This window comes from Apteryx rowi, unplaced genomic scaffold (genome assembly GCF_003343035.1).
Source record: "Apteryx rowi isolate R43461 unplaced genomic scaffold, aptRow1 scaffold_263, whole genome shotgun sequence".
Classification (NCBI taxonomy): Eukaryota; Metazoa; Chordata; class Aves; order Apterygiformes; family Apterygidae; genus Apteryx; species Apteryx rowi.
In genome coordinates, this window is record NW_020449008.1 from 118550 (window position 1) to 135665 (window position 17116).

General features: G+C 34.9%; 1 protein-coding gene across 1 annotated transcript in view; it reads right to left on the reverse strand.

The window, feature by feature from the left end:
• Positions 1 to 15608, reverse strand: part of ARFGAP3 (ADP ribosylation factor GTPase activating protein 3) — a 32236-nt gene extending 16628 nt beyond the window's left edge. Inside the window, exons 1-9 of the mRNA XM_026067822.1 lie at positions 15462 to 15608; positions 13916 to 14034; positions 12659 to 12731; positions 9699 to 9830; positions 7555 to 7638; positions 5198 to 5279; positions 4747 to 4806; positions 2998 to 3044; positions 183 to 328 (exon numbers count right to left, since the gene is read on the reverse strand). Coding sequence (XP_025923607.1) covers positions 183 to 328; positions 2998 to 3044; positions 4747 to 4806; positions 5198 to 5279; positions 7555 to 7638; positions 9699 to 9830; positions 12659 to 12685 — 578 coding nt within the window. The 5' untranslated portion in view covers positions 12686 to 12731; positions 13916 to 14034; positions 15462 to 15608. The remainder of the gene's footprint in view (positions 1 to 182; positions 329 to 2997; positions 3045 to 4746; positions 4807 to 5197; positions 5280 to 7554; positions 7639 to 9698; positions 9831 to 12658; positions 12732 to 13915; positions 14035 to 15461) is intronic.
• Between the last annotated feature and the right edge of the window lie 1508 nt (positions 15609 to 17116).

The window sequence follows — 17116 nt, forward strand, 5'->3', positions numbered from 1 at the left end:
AGGCCAATGGAACAATTACTTTTTGGCTCACCTAGGCCATATTTCAGGAGTTTTATTTAAGCAGTAACTGAACTTTTATTTGCATGAGCTAGTCTTTTTCAGTATTTAAAATGCTGACAATTACTTCATTAACTTGAAATCAAGTATCATGTTTTATCATTATATAGACAATTCATACTTACAATGGCTCTTCCTTCTCAGTTCTCTTACTGATGTGAAGATCTTCATGCTCCTTCATTTTATCTACAGCTTGCGCTTGTTTTTCAATCTCATTAAAGCTTTGGCTGCTCACTTTTTGTGCCCCCAAACCACCTTTTTTGGCACCAAGCTTGATTTATTAAAAACAAAAAACAAAAACAAAACCCCAACATTATAACCGAGACAATCACCTCAGCTGGCTTAATGGTCAACTTTGAAAACAACTGCAAATACTGCACTCTGTTCTGGAGGATAGACAAACAGCAATGAAGATTTGGAGCAGAGAAAATAATAGGKTTTTTTTATGTTTTGACCCTCTACATGCTTTTTGGAGGGGCTACTAATTCTTAGAAATGTAGTTAGCTCTGCAGCCAACTACTACAGCCTAAAAATTGTAATGCTAGAAAGTGTTATAATTACAATTGATCAGAACTTGTCTTGTTCAAATAAAGGTTATATCATATGGCACAACTTTAGTTTCATAATAGTAATTTTGTTGCACAGGAATAGCAGAATAAAGTTTGTTGCAATGGAACCATTTGGTGCTGGTTCACTTAATTTGCAATTTAAATACAGAAGTGGTAAAGATTCTAGAACTAGTTCTCATTGGCCAGTGTTATTGTTTCTAATCTTAGGATTAAGGATAGCTGCATTCATATTTTTAATAAATGTGTACATAGTTATTTAATAATTTATGGTCAGAGAGCAATATCCAAGTTTTGTACATATGTAAGTATGCAAAATTTGTAAACATGCAATGATTAGTCTTTGCATGTGATGAAGCGTAGTAAACTTTTTTTAGATAAACACACCAGCTGACAGGTTACAGTTTTGCACTGATTCTTTTAAAATAATTCTATTTCTAGTTCCTATTATTTCAATAGAAGAATACATATTCTCTCACTCTGATTATCACTGATTAAAAAAACCCCACAGATTATTATAAATATGAAGAGATACAATGAAGTTGACCAGAAGCGGCACAGCACTCAGTTTCCCATATGTTTATTCCTCACCTGCAACACTGCAGCAATATTTATTTTCACATTACATTCATCTTAACCCACTTTAAAGTCTTCATGTAAGAGCTCTGGCCTGTGTACGCAGAGAATAGTACAGTCAGGCTTGATACTATAGTTCAAACTGTACATGCACCTCTGAACGCACTTCAGTACTTCTCACTGTAAGGGAACACACCTGCACAAGCCATTTAGAATAGATCAGAAATTCTTTTTGCATATTAGGGCCCTCTACTGAGAGCAAGGATTAATGGGCTTCAATCTAAATTAATCTTCTGCTCCAATAAAACTTGAAAATCTTTGCCATATGATGGCCGAGACTTACAAGAAATGAATAATATATTGTCAGCCTAATAGCCTAATATTAGGAATATTTTCTTGGGACTCAGGAACCTTATATTCAAAATTAGATCAAAGAATGCACTGAACCTCCCATATTCTATGTAAGTACTGTAACCATGTCAATGGATGTCATCCTGTAGCAGACAGGCTATTAATGCATCCATGGAATATTCTGGGGGGTACAGAAGAAGAAAGAGAAGCAAGCTCACCATCAGATGCAATTACCCATACAGAGGTCTGAACCTCCAATTAGTTGTTATATTTGCAGATCCTAAAAAATGTTGAAAATTACTGCACTGAACTGTTTTAAAAAGTAGGTGCACCTATCTTTCCTTCAATCTTGCTTTGAGTATTCCTTCAAAGACTGGATGGAAATGCCTTTTCTCAGAGAAGGGTACACGATAGGGAATTAAATAATGCAAAAGTGTACCTCTGCAACACTAAGTACTAGAGGGAAACAGTGTTTCAAACACATCATTGTCAGCTTTTCCTAGCTAGCTTGAATAGACATCTTACTCAGTTTTCAGGTTCCCTGAACACCGTTCTGAGAAATGCAACTCTCCTCATGCCTTCTATAACAGAGACTAGATGCCCAAGAAAGGGTTAAGATCCCATCCTGAGACAAGCCTCTAAATTTGCATGCTGGAACACTTAAATCTGATATTGAATGTTCAAGCAATTTATGAATTCAACCAAATACCATACTGTTGTTCTGTGTGTGAGATGAGATTTGCTTCAGAAATTAGGATATGAAAGTTTCAAACCCACCTTACACTGACAGGTTATGCCACATATGCATATTTACCCAATTAAAAGAGCTATTGGAACTCCCTCTGTTTTCACGACTTGCTACAGAAATATCTCAATGCGAACTACCTTAGGCTAGCATGAAAGACTGAAGAAGCCCTACTATCTAATGGTAGCCCATGCCTGTTAAGCAAGGAGAAGAAAAGTTACAGAGCATCAGGTTGAACTGCAGGGACACTGGCTGTGAACAGAACTGTACAAAAGTGCGATACAGACCTTGACTTCAACACACATTTTGACATTTTTATTTTCCTCATTTTTGAAATATATCGCCTGCTGTTCAGGCCCAGACAGCCCATAAATAAAATGATGCTCAGAAATACATGTGAAAGTCAAGACAGTTCAGTGACCTGCATACATATATACAGATTTATAATTTAACTGAGGTCAGAAAACAGTCCACAGATCTTAAGTACTCTACTACATAATAACAATAAACTGTTAGACTAATTCATCCTAGCAACAAGCCATTTTGTAACAGATCTATTCCATTTTAGTGTTCATACACTGTTACTGATACAAGTGTTGTTTAGTTTTTTTTAATTTACATGCTATATTTCCACACTGCAACCTACATATTTTCAGAGATCAACAATACAGATAAAAATATGCATTAATTATATAAACTTACCCCCTTTTTAACTTGATTTGGTTTCTTTTTTATGAAGGAGATGTTCTCTGCAAGGATTAAACGTACATTACTTGACATACAATTTTATTAATATCAGAACTGCTGAAGCTAATTTCCACAATTTCAGCCTCAAAACAGTTTTTGGAATTTCTTTTAATGCCTTAAAATATCACAGTTTCTACATGAAGAGATTTAAAACTAAACAGTTTCAGGGAAGAGGGCTGTGAACAGTACCAAGCAAAGGTGGGAAAGAGTCCCTGATGTAGGCATCTCTTGCAAATACTCAGTAAGAAATCAATCAGGGTTCAATTTTCAGTTCTGGATACCTACTAGTAAACAGAACAGGAATGTGGGATTTGCCAGTATAAATCAGATCAGAGGTCTGTTGAATCTAGAACCTTTTTCAAGATAAATTGTATCCTGGATAGAAAGGTACTGGCTATGCATAAAAACTGATGATACAGGTAAAAGTATCTGCACCAGCAAAATCATGACAATTATCAGAGGTGATAACGTTCTGTATCTCTGAATAATCAGCCAGTTTTGTTCAATTGCCTAAATATAGTATTAGGAGTCTAACTTAACACAAACTTTAATGCTTTGTATTAAATCTTCTAACATGAAAAAGGAATGAATGTGCATTCTACTGTTCATAAAATCTCATACAACTCCTGATCTTTATGTTTTTAGTAAGACCCCAATAGGACTCACTACAGGAAAACTGTGGTGTGCCTTATTGACAGCTACATTGAGCCAGCCTGTAAATCTCCCACAATCAAATTTTCAGTCAACAACTATCGAATGCTTGTACATACAAGAAAACTAGTTTAAGATGAAATTTAGCTGGAAACAGAGGAAACAGGCAAACAGAATAGAGATTCTTGGCATAAAATAGAAGCTTGTAATGTCAACAACAAATAAAGCACTTGTTTTATGGGTATGTGTGTTACAGATATAAATGAGCATGTTACAGATATAAATGAGCAAACCAAGAAGTGTATGTGGATAATGATGTTCTTCCTATACCCTAGTGTCTATCTCATAAAAACAGTGACTACAAAAACAGTGATGGCCAGGCCTTCTTGAAATATTGGGGGTAGACCCAGTGACCACTTTTTTACTAACACTAGGATGATTCATAAAAAGATGAATCATCTATGTCTTTTATTCTATTCTATTTTATTTTYCTTAACTGTTTTATTTACATATAGTAAGATGCATTCTCAGTGTTACTTAAATTAAGATTCTAGACACTGAAGATTTTGTATTATAAATATTGTTTTTTTCCAGTTGAAATTATACGTTTAATTTTCTAAAAGGGAAGCAAAAGCTATGTCTAGATAGAAAAACAGATCTATTAGCACAAGATGTGTTTGCTTAAAGTACAAAGCAGGCTGTTAATCACAGCACAATGCTCTATTCCGCCTGTGCTTTAAATGTAGAATCTGAAGCAGCCTAACAGGAGGTGTAAAATATTAATGGTCACCTTTATTAGGTGTGATGACTGCAGCATTTACAATGAGTCAGCTACAGTAAGAGAGAGAAAAACAGAACACAACCAAGTAAAACTAATTTCTAAGATGGAAGACATTGTTTAACAGAAGAAATTATAATACAAATTGGACTGTTTCATGCACATCAGTATTAAATTAAGAATCCCACAACTCGTCCCAGTAGAACATTCTCTGTAACAATGAATACTTAAGTATGCTATACTGGCTGCTATCTTCTTATGCTTACACTCATTACCTAATGCAGCTTTTGGTGATGCACTAAGGCAATCGACACTTGGTCCATGCTCTGGTCCACCTAAAAACATAATAAATAACAAGGGTGAGAGTAACAGAAGGCTCATTAGAATACTTAAAATATCAAAACACAATTCTTTACCCCCAAAGTCTTTTTTGATATAGACATCACAATATGTTACTTCTGTCATAACTTTACTAGTTACTAACAAAGCAGCAGACACCCAAAGATTGACTTGAAATCTTCTGAATCAGATTTTAATTTGGATTTCTTATTAAACACCGTTTATAGAACATTCAGTCCCCCACATTTTAGCATAATCCTTCTAGGAACTGCTTCCTCCCCACAATTCTTAAATTATTAGTATGGTTACATTCTTTAACTACTGAAGTAGTGTAAATGTAAACAGACTATCAGAAAACGGAGCTTACTGTTAAAGAATCAATCATACCTTCATAGCATTCTGGAATATTTTCTGAAGTTTTCTGCTTCAGAGAAATTGGCTCTGATGATCCCCATTCTGTGTTCTTTGCCTTGAAAAAAATTACGAAATCAAGGTGCACACAAAATATAAATATGAATAGTGTTCTCATGGACTGCTTGACCACGACTGATTAGTTAACATTATATTCTTATGACCACAGCTTCTAGGTTTAAAAGAGGTTCTCAGAAGGGGCAGTCATTAATAGTTACAAAAATGTCTGCCTTTATTAAGGGCTGCCATTTTGAAAAATACTGCTGAGCATCTGTATTTCTCTCTGAGGAATTTCAGTATGTTTACCACCCCAAAAATATATATATTCATTTTAATAATGTTTTAGATTTATTTATTGCACGTTGCTTATTAGTTTCTTATCTATAACAATAATACTGTATAGAAGATCTGGATTATTTATTTACATATAATACCAATGCTTTTCCCCACACTAGCCCCTATTTTCTACCTTTTTAATTTTTGATGCTGTGCTGTCTTCCTGAAGAGTCCTCCCACCTCCCTCAGACACATCCTACTCAGCAGGCAGGCTTGCAACCTGGTCTCAAAAGCACCTGGCTGGTATCATCTTTCCCACCAGCAYTGTGCCACTGCCAGTTCATGCTTGCTCTTCCTTAGAACCTCTGTCTCAAAACACCATTCACATCCAGACAATCTCTTGCTCCGAGGTATGCAGACCACTTTGTCTTTAACCCCCTTCCTTCAAGGCTAGCCAAAAAGTTTGCTGTGGAAATTTATTTACTTTTGCCCATAAATTATCTTATTTCATTTTTAAAATTCTTTTATGGGTTTTGTATCAAGTTCCTACTTCTCGTCCAGGCCACAAAAACATTTACAACATTTCTCTACTTAAACTACTTTCTCTCTAGCTTGCCTCAGTTTTCTTTCATGCTTCTCCCTCATTCACTTTCAAGCATTCTTACATGTTGCCTTTTGCAAATAGAAATACTCCATTTATTTTTCTACTATCAGGGTAGATGGTCTCCTGATGAAGAGGCAGCACTTGAATTCACAATAATTGTGTTACTTTTGTCTTTGCAAAAGCATTTCTGTGTAGTAGGGTGACCTTTCCAATCTGTAAAATGGAAATACTCTTTCCCTGTTTCAAAGATGGTGAAAGGTATTTTTAAAAGTCAAATATTGGCTGTAAAAGAAGTTCCTAAAATAAAAAATAGCAAAAAAGCTGAATTTCCCTTTAAAGATTTTCCACTTTCTGAAACCTTACAAATATAACAAAAAGGTTACATTTTTAAATGCCACAATTGAAAAAACAAAAGAAAAAAAAAACACTTAATTTTTCACTTAAATTACAGTTGATATTTCCCTCCTTAAACTTCCCAACTACGTTTGGTCACTAAAAAGTCATGTCATTTTTCCTGTGTTCTTCACACAGTTTAAGATACAAACAGTTTAAGATACAAGCAACTTGCATAGGCTTTTATTATTTGCTGCTGATGTACATGAACAATGACACTGTTATGACAGGGAAATGGATACAAATATAAACTGGTGAAGAGGTCTCACAATAAAAACTAATCTGATATACCTGAGCTCTGAATTCTTCTCTATCCCAAAATATGCCTCATGATGACACTTGCATTTAGATGTCCACAGACTGCAACTATACTAGAAAGCAATTATACTAGACCACTTAGTATTGTTGCAACTTTTTAGGAATACTAGGTGTAGTAAAAACTTAATTGCTCTAAGTTTAAGATCACAGTTGCTAAAGTTGTTTTCACTACAGACATCTGCGTTTTTCAAATACCAGACTCTCCTGAGTCTCTAGAGATCGAATTTCTGCAGTAAACACAGCATCTATCACTACAAGGCACCAGGGCAGAAGTGGGATCAAATAAATCAGAACCAAGAGTAGCAACGGCCCTCAGAATGTTACTTCAACTTTTAAAAGATGATGCAAGTATTTTGGAGGAAGAAAAAGCTTTTGCTTAGCAAATGTTTTACAAACTACTAAACTTTATAGATTAAAAACCAAACTTATCTTACAGTACATTTAAATCAGGGCACCCCCAAGTCAGCAAACATAAGTCTAAGTGGGATTTTAAGCCTAAGAAAAAATGTAGTTTCATTAGGCATTTAGCTACTATTTGGGTCATTCTAAATTATCATCTTAAAGCGGTTCACATCCAGGAAGAATTTTGAGACACACAGAAGGAAAAGAAGATAAATGTTAATTCACCAACCTATACTTTCTCTTTAAGGTTTTCTTTCGGGGTTTAATCTCCATCATAGAGCACACGGTTAACATAAGTGTTCTAGAAAACTAACAAGAATTAAATATAGGTAATCTGTACCTTGGGAGAAACATGGGATGCAAAAAAGTCTTCCTCTTTTTGTTGAGGTGACACAGGTGGCATTCCACATCCATCTGTCCACAGCTAGAAATAAAAAAGAAAAAAACTGATTTCCCTTTTTTAATTTTACAAGACAATTGTATCATTTAAAATGTATTAATCTTAAAATTTCATTTTTTCACATTAAACATTCAGTGATTTTTGCTGGTAAGTACTTTTCCCCTACAAATATATTTGAGCTTCAACAACTGACATTCTGTTTTTGGATTGGGCACATCTGTGAAGTCTTCCTTTACATTACCCATTTCCTTCCCAGTAAAATGCCCAGTGGGATCTCTGCTGCAGAAATACAGCCACCACTAGAGCTTTAATAATAGGCAAGTTTTTCATATTCACGTGTAAGGTTTTTTTCTCCGATATTCTTATTTTGCACAAAACAAAAAAACTATGAACACAATACTAGCAGTTTTTGGAAACAGTTTTCTGAATTGTCTCAGTGTGGTTTGATATTCTGATTAATCTTCCCACCTAGTCTCCGAGTCCCAAAACCTCCACCCCGGTTAAAGCACAGTTTTGTAAGATGCTACCAATTTTGAGCTATGCATGATTTCAAGGAAGGCTAAAACTCACAATGCTGCATGCTGTTAGAATCTTGCAGGCCAGGACTTCATCTGTGATCTGCAGTCCAAGATTGCTCATAGGCAAATCATTTCTAATGGTTATTTGTACTATGTGCAAAAGATGCACAACCAAAAATAGTAACCTCTTTCAAAAAAGTTACTGAACATGTAACAAGCTTACTTCATCATTAAGCAACCAACTGAATTAGTAATTTAGAGAAGTTTTGGGGTTTTTTTTAACATGACTGTTGGGGGGGGGAGATTGGTACTAGAATTAATGCTTTAAAATAACATATCTGAATAATTTACTACAGCAATTTAGATAGCACATAATCACTTAAGGTTGTAGTATACAACTTTAAAACATGTATGTCTTATTTTAAAATAATTTTTAGTGAATATGATTAATATCAAGCTATATTTGGATGGAATCTGTAGTTGAATTAAAACAATCATGGTTCTTCAAAATATTTTTCGGGGCACTTACAGCCAATTTAAATACACATGGTATACTAAAAGTTTACAAATATGTTTTACATCAAAGGTTGTTAAATTAGTCACAAGAAACATTCTCGGAAGTTAGCAATGTGAGCCATATTATCTATAACACTTATAATATTGTAATCTATTAAATTTCATACCACTATTTGACACACAGATTAGAAAAAAGAAAAGCAAAAAAAGCTTGTTTTTTAAATTCCCACTCAGCTTATCAACTTGAAATGAATTAGTCATGGACTTGAACAAGCTGAATTAACCAACCAGAACATTCTTTCTCCCTACACAGAACAGTTGTCCAACTCTTATTTAACACCTCAGCAAACTCTAATTCCACATACTTTGCTAATAACTTCCTACTGTCTGTGACCTAACTTTCTTTAAGGTTTTGACAACATGCATGAACTGCTTCAACATTTTTAATGAAAAACAACAAGTTCAGGGCATAATAGAACTTGCTAATTTTTCAAATATATTTTTTGCAAAAATGATTAAAAAATGCTCAGATCAAATCCCATTCAAATCAGGTATATTTTGTAATTAATTCTATTAGCATTTTTACTTTTTTACATGCTATAATTCTCAAATAATAATTCATTTCCAAAAAGGCCAAAATAAAAAACACTATATAGTTCACAGAGAAGTACTAGCATTTTTGCTATGCAGATACCGCTAATACAATTTTGGAGCGCACTTGTGAAACAAAATAGTTCACATTTTAAAGAAGATCTGAAGTTTCCGCCTAAAACTCGTAACAGTTACTACAAGTGTTATAATCACTGTTTGAGTAACCCAGAAGTGAACCTGAAATATCATGTTGCACTTTAATGTCACTATTCTTCCAAACAAAAAATATAAGCTGCAAACAGTTTACGTCCCAGGTTCACCTATTCATTGCAATGTGTACCCGTAACTCCAAAAGACAGACAATCTTTTGCATTACTGATTAGAAACTTAAAATGACTCTGGGGGGAAGAGGGGAAAGCTGTTCAGAAATCAAAATGACCTAGGACCCACATTACTCACATCAGTACCATGCTTTCTTGTTGCTTGTGTTGCAAGAGATTTAATCTTTTCCTTGTAAAGCTGAGCACCACGACTGTTATACTTTGCATTGGTGTCATTTGTTGTGCATCCATGTTGATGGAAAAAAGACGACTATGAAGCAGAACACAGAAAATGCTATAAGAAACAGGTTTTAAAACTAATACATTTAACATGAAAGAATTACTGCAATGCAGCAAAATACTCTGCTCCCCTGTCTAAATAAAACAAGAGAAAACCCAAACACATTAGCGAGTTTTTTAAAAACATACACAAGCTTCTAATCACATACAGAGAATCCAAGTTCTAAAACTAGCTGTAGAAAGGAAGAGGTAATTGATTCCCAATACTTGTGCTACAAAGGACATTCCTGATASTCTAAAAGTCATTGCCTCACTTCATCTCTGGCACGTTATTGAACATACAGTGTTCTCTTTAGCATCTGAATAACTGCACACAGGTCTTCCTTCAAGTGGATATACACACACACCCACGCATACAAAAGAAATGCATTTTATTCAGATTTGAGGTCTTAAAGCAAAAGCAAATCAATATGCTTAAAACAGAGTTCCACAATGCAGAAAAAAAAAGTTGTCTGAAAGATTAAAACATGGAAAAGCTGGGCGTTTTTTCAGTACCTAGAACTGACTAGCAAGTCATGGCATACATTCTTGCACAGAAATACTTGTCAAACTATTACAGCAAAACATAATAAAATATTTTCTACCAGGGTCAATATATCAAGACAACCTAACATTATGACCTCTTTTGCTGCAATTACGAAGTGCATATCTAGTATACAAGTACCAGATTTTGTAAACAGTTTAAGCAAACAGTTTAAGCAGTTTAACAATCATGCAGAAGGGATGTAATGCCAGCCAACTAACTTCCATGACTAATGCAGTCTAAAATGTCACGGATGTCAAAAAACTGTGTATTTTTTCATTTGAATGTATACTTAACATTCAGAGCTCAGTTTTGTATATCCCAATCATAATCACAGTGGAGATTTATTCTGAAAGCAAAAGGGTCTCTGAACACTTCAGATTTCTAGCACTCTGATACATAGCTAAGATGCTCACGAATCTTGTTTTCCAAGATTCAAGATCAACATACTAATACAGAATACAGATGTTTAATGTTGATCTGAAAATATTTCTAAATAGTCATTAGTAAAAATAGAATGTGGCACTTAWTAAAAAGTAAAATTAACATCTTTCCTCTAATTGTGTTAAACAGCAATTACTTTTTTTGTTTRGCTAGTTTATTAAATTGGTCTTTAAAGTTTCAGACATTAATCTTGCTAGGTAATCCAAAATAGGCATTATGAATTTGAGATATACATATTAACTATTAGACCTCTTGGGACAATGTATGATAGGAAAGAGCAACGACCAAGCAGAAAGACAAAAAAAGCAAAAAATTAAATAATTCAGATTTGTTGTTGATCTTCCAGGAATATACTTCCTGAAATTAACTAAAGTACTTTTCAAACTTTGTCATCTGTTCCTTCTGACTGCCTTAAATCCTTTCGCTAGAAAAGAAAATATTTTTCATGTAAAATCTCTCTCTGCTGATTAGTACATAAAAATCACAGTTTTGACTAAGTGACATAACAGAAACTCAGTGAGGTAAGTCATATAAGAGCAGTATTGAAACGGAAAGTATAACTTAAAACAGATAACAGGAAAGAAATAGAGAGAAGACATTACTTTATTTCTCAAGAAGGTATGCAACTGCTCAGATCTTTAAATCAGGGAGACTGATCTGCTGAATGCCTAATTAAAAGAAAAAGGGTTGACTGAAAAATGCAGAAGTAGAAGATAATTCGTATAATAATAATCCTGAATTAACAATTCTTTGTATGGAAGGAGACAAAAAAAAACAAAACAAAAAAAGCCCCACAGCACAATATGAAAGCAATGGGCTCAAGGACAGCAGATAAGGCAAGCTCAAAATCATTAAGTAAAAACCTAGGAGGAGTCAGTTTGGGTGGGGGGAGGACACAAAAAAGCTCAGGCAAGCTTGAAGTTTCTCAAAGAAATAACATTAAGGACAAAGCATAATTTAAGAAAGATATGGGTTAAGCATTTAGGGGATAATCAGAAAAGTAAAAATTGCTTATGGAAGTTGCATGTTTCCAAATTAGGGGGGTCTACTTAAGGAAGCAATCTGTTATCAGCGCTTATCTTAAAAACAAAACAAAACAAAAAAAAAAAAAGTGGGAAAACAGGCAAGATTCCAGAAAAGCTGACAAAGGAAAACATTCTCTTTTCAAAAAGAGGCTGAGAACAATACAGCAGTCAACATAACTTCAAATTACAAAAAAAAATCATGGAACAATTTCTTAGTACCTAGAAAACTAAGTAGTAAGTAACAGCCAACATACACTTGCCAAAAGCAAAACACTGCTATTTTCTGTCTCTGACAGGGCAACATGTCCTATGTTGACTTCAATTATAGCAGCAGGTATCGGTCGTACCTTGACTTCAGTGAGACTTTTGACAGTGACATGATTTTTGGCATGACATTTTCATATGGTAGGTAAGGAAATATGATCATGAGAAAAGCTTGGGAGCTAGGTTTGAAAAAGCTAGAAAAACAGCCTTCAGTAGTTAACAATGTTTCACTGTTAAACCAGATGTGTTGAGCAGGGACCCGGTCTTCTCTTTTCAGCGATTTTATTAATGACTTGTATGAAAAAAGAAAACATCTGCAGATTATACCAACATGGAAAAGCTGCAAGAAGCTTGGAGAAAAAGAGGGGGTACGTGTGAGGAGGGGGCATGGGGGACGAAAGAGAGAGCAAGAAATGGTCTGGAAAAATAAAAATATCCCAAGATGTGAGTCCATAAGAACAAACAACAGCTTCTAAGCCTAACAAGCTTCAATGTGCAAAGCAAATCCTTTGGAGCAGAATATAATTCCTAGGATGTACTTACAGCATTTGCATTTCCTCCAACTTGCATGCATCTCAGTTGAAACCAAGACCAATTGGAATCCAGTTCTGTAGATCTAAGCAGAGGGAAATAATTTTAATGTTATCTTGAAAGCCATTTGAAATTTCTCTCCTTTTTTTTTTGTAAAGTGAAAAATATATATGACTGTAAAAGAAAACCTGCGACAGTACACAATATGTACACAAATTAATAAAGTCATGCACATACAAAAGTTTGAGAAAATTCACCCTTTGACGGATAGGTTTTCCCCCTTAAAAGCACCATTAAGATATATATTTTCAGGAACCATATCTGAACTCTTTGTAAACAGCCAATCACACCTAAGGACCAAAGTGATGATTCATACACCACATCACACCAAAAATTTGAGACCCAGTGAACATCAGGATGATTAACACTGTGATCATCAGGGATGGATTCTTAAAAGTCCTCTTGTAACCCTCCTGCATGCAGTGAAAAGGCAGCAAAGGAAGAATATTGATTTAGTTGATGAGCGATGGCTGCTCTTATTTGCAAGTCATTCTTAGATGCATTGCTCTCGCTTAAACAACCTTCCATTTCGAATATGTAAGTATTTATTAGGYCAAAAAGAGACATACTCTGCAGACCATGCGTTAGGACACTCACCTGAAATGCGAGAAGCTCAGGCTGCAGTTTTACAGTATGACTGAGACAACCTAACAGTTGTCATCAAAGGGGGTAGCCCTTCACACACAAACCCTCTCTCCCTAGCCCAGTACTAGCACTCTGGTGACACCACAGTGAGCTACTTCAGGGAGCAAAACTGGCAAATGGCTATTTAGCTGTCTAAACTGGCTTGCTGTGGGGTTAGATGACCATTAAGACCAACATACTGTAACAGTGCAGAAGACTGTAAACAAACATTTACTGCAGATTTGATTAGGAAAAATTATAAAAGACTTCAACATCACACTTACTCAGTTCTTCATTTTCATCATCTTCAGTGCAGAAACAAATATGCCAACAAGTGTGCACTACTAACACAACAAGCAGGCAATGTGAATGGGTGCATGGTACAAATTCTACTGAACCCTACCTAATTCCCAAGTAGCTATCAAATAAATCATAGCCAATGCAAACTTTAAAAAGTCTGAACCAGTAGTTAATAGAAGAATGTATTTTCACCTCTAAACAGTCATCAGAACAACAAAAAAACACTGTTAAAGGTTGCAATAAAAATCTTACCATTTTTACTATAAAAGTATAGAAACTACTTACCGAATGAAACTCAAATGAACACCAAGTGATCGATGGGTCCCTGAACAATCAATACAGAGAAAAACTCCATATGTTATGCTTGCCCAGCTAGGGTTTTTTGCTCCACAGTCAAAACATACCTTAAAGAAAGTAAAGATAAGTAACTGGATTTAAACATAACCACTTGTAATTGTACGAGGCTACCCTTACAGTGATCGGAAATTAACTCACTCATCCTTACAGTATGAGTTGACATGACACCTTCATATTATTCAAATTTCATAGGCAAGAAAGGAGAAGTCACACAATTTGCCCAAGCTTGTATGTCTGCGGTAATGGACTAGGCTTCCTGCATTTCTGGTTTTTGTCCATGATCACAGCACACATGGACCACGGGCTGAGAAACAGTGGATTGAAGAACCCATATCAATCTAGTTCAAGCATACAATTAACACAATACTTCCTATACCACTGAAATACAAAGCTTTTAAGAAATATTTTCACAAGGGCAGGCTCTCTTCATGATAATACCACTGAATCTACTCTTTTTGCAGTATGTACATGTAACTTCAGTATCAGCAGTACTAATGACATTATATATTATCCTTACTACACAGTCCTTGATCCTTACAGCAAGCCAATGAAAATCCTCTGTGTGAAGAAAGTGTTCACTCCAAGTACTGTGCAGCCTAGCTCTCAATGGTTCCATGCATGACTATTTGTACGATATACCACCATATATTGATATACCAACCTTTTGACTGTCCATAACACAGGTTGGTTAAAAAGCACAGGTGCCCATATTCACTGCACAGGCAAAAAGCAAAATTTCTTCCCCCCTGCCACCACATTAAATTCCTAACATTTAGCTAAAAATACAAAAGATGTTTGTAAGTCTACATCTACTATTCTTTGCAGGTCTATAGACTGCAGCTTTCAGGTCCCGTTTCTGTAATTCTGAATTGTGTTCTTCTTTGGCCAAGAAAAGTAAGAACAAAAAAATTATCTGATACAAATCAATTTTCAAATGCAAGGAAGAACATGAATTTGAACAGAAACAGCTATTCCTAGCTATTCCATGTGAATACATCTATTCCTATATTAAAGCATTTCATTATTTGGTTAATGCTCTTTCAGTAGGATAAAAAAAGATTGCAAAGAAGTACTTTAATTTCACAGTGAAAGCATCCACCTATAGACATACTCAGAGATATGTATTAAGAAACATCTCCACAGACAGACAAGCTTCTTCACTCAAATCAATGGAGTTTCAATCTGCAACCTTATCTTCTAACATCCTATAAATCTAATACATTCTTGGATATCAAGGAAAGTTCTAGCTGCATCTAGGAAGAAAAAAAAAATTTGGTTCCTCCTGGTGTGGGGAGGTATGGAATGCCCTACAAGCAGGCCACAATGCCAGAACTTCCTTGTTAGGCAGGGAAAAAAAAGAAAAAAAGGAGTTAAGAACTCTCCTTGCTAGAGACTCCATTCATACAACCAAACAGAGATTTTTGTCTACATGCCCACTCAAACAAGACCAGAGTTTATCCTCAGCTCAGCTTACCTATCACCCATCCAAATTAATTTCAAGTTCATGCCCAGGAGCAGTCTGAGGCTAAGCTCTTCATTTTAGTGTGCATCTGTTTAGCTTATACAGTTCAAATTTATCAGGCACAAGCAAAGTTCACCAGCAGACCCAACATCAGCTCTTCCTAAACATGAACACTTTAAGTCTGAGCTTCAGTCAGGCTAATAATCTGTAACACAAACAGAAAGCATGGAGATCACAGACTCTGTGCTAAGTCTATTCTTTCTCTTTGATTTAGCCTTAAACAGAGCACTTCCAGAAGGAAGGAGAATGAAGAATATTTATGTATCCCACAAGGGTATATAGGAATGAAGACATTCATTGACATACGAAAGAAAAGAGAAGAAACAAGAGAAAAGCTACACAGAATGAGTAAGAAAAGGAAGGGTTAGAGGGTCTCCCTGAAATAAGCATAGATGGCAGAATGACATGCAGAGTGTTTGTCAGCGAAAAAGAAAAAAGAGCAACTCTTCACCTATAGCATATTGTAAAAACATTCAGGTAGCCTTGGTAGTCAGACTCATTCTCTTTTCCTCTCAATAAGACCATTCTCTCCATTATTTGAAATAGTTCCTTAAATAATCACTATATATATTAGCTTAATCTTTATTTTAAATTGGTTATTTTCAGGGTTTTTCTTATAAGGCCAAAAGGAGGACGGGGACAGCAAAATAGGAGAAGATACTGTTTTAGAACAATTGTAATAAGATAGCCCTGGTCTTGTTTCTAATACAAGAGAGCATAACAGACTTACAACACTATTCTGAGTAACAGAATTTCCCTAGAGCTCAAATGGGAAAAAAAGAATCTTGAGTATCAGCATGCATTTGAAAATTAAAAAAAAGCTTAAGAAGTTTAAAAATAAACATCCCTAAAATTCTTTTTCCCTCCCTGTACAATTATAAATACCACTTAATTTCATCAGCTTAAAAGTTAATTGCATCACCTTGAAAACTAACTGCCACAAAGCAGTATATAGCTCAGTGTCTCCACTCACATAGAATTAACTCTGTATAAACTGTTTAACCAGGTACCTGGGAAAGTTATTCATATACACAAAAATTTAGCTTTTAAAATTGTGATATAAGTAGACAAATGCCTTATTCTTTTGTGAAAATAATTTAAGAACTGCCATTTCCATCATGTTATGCAACAGAAATAGAAACATGTTTCATTAACTTAATACTTGCACTCATTTTGCTTCTCCTTCCTTATGAATTTTTAAAGTGCTTTGTATCACACAAATTGTAACAGGAATTGAAACTAAAATTAAATCAGGTTTCAGAGCCACCTTGTGAAATCGTTTCCATTTTAAAAACAGAGAAAGTGTATTTTCTGTAGTGATTTAGATAAAACAGAAGTCATCAAACTAATTATAGAAATCAACTTGAAAGATAAATAATGGATTGTTTATTTTGTGTTAAGTCACTTCAGGACAGCCTGGCTTCAGCAACAGTCACTTTGAAAAAAAGAGTAAAAGGCATAATCAATGTGTTTGTACCAGAGCAAACACAAAGACCTGGATATAATCTGCAGCAAGCAGTCATTAAATCAGCAACATCCACCTTGTACAAGATACCTACGTTAACAAATAAATACATAATATCTATTGCTGTTAGATATGGAAATGT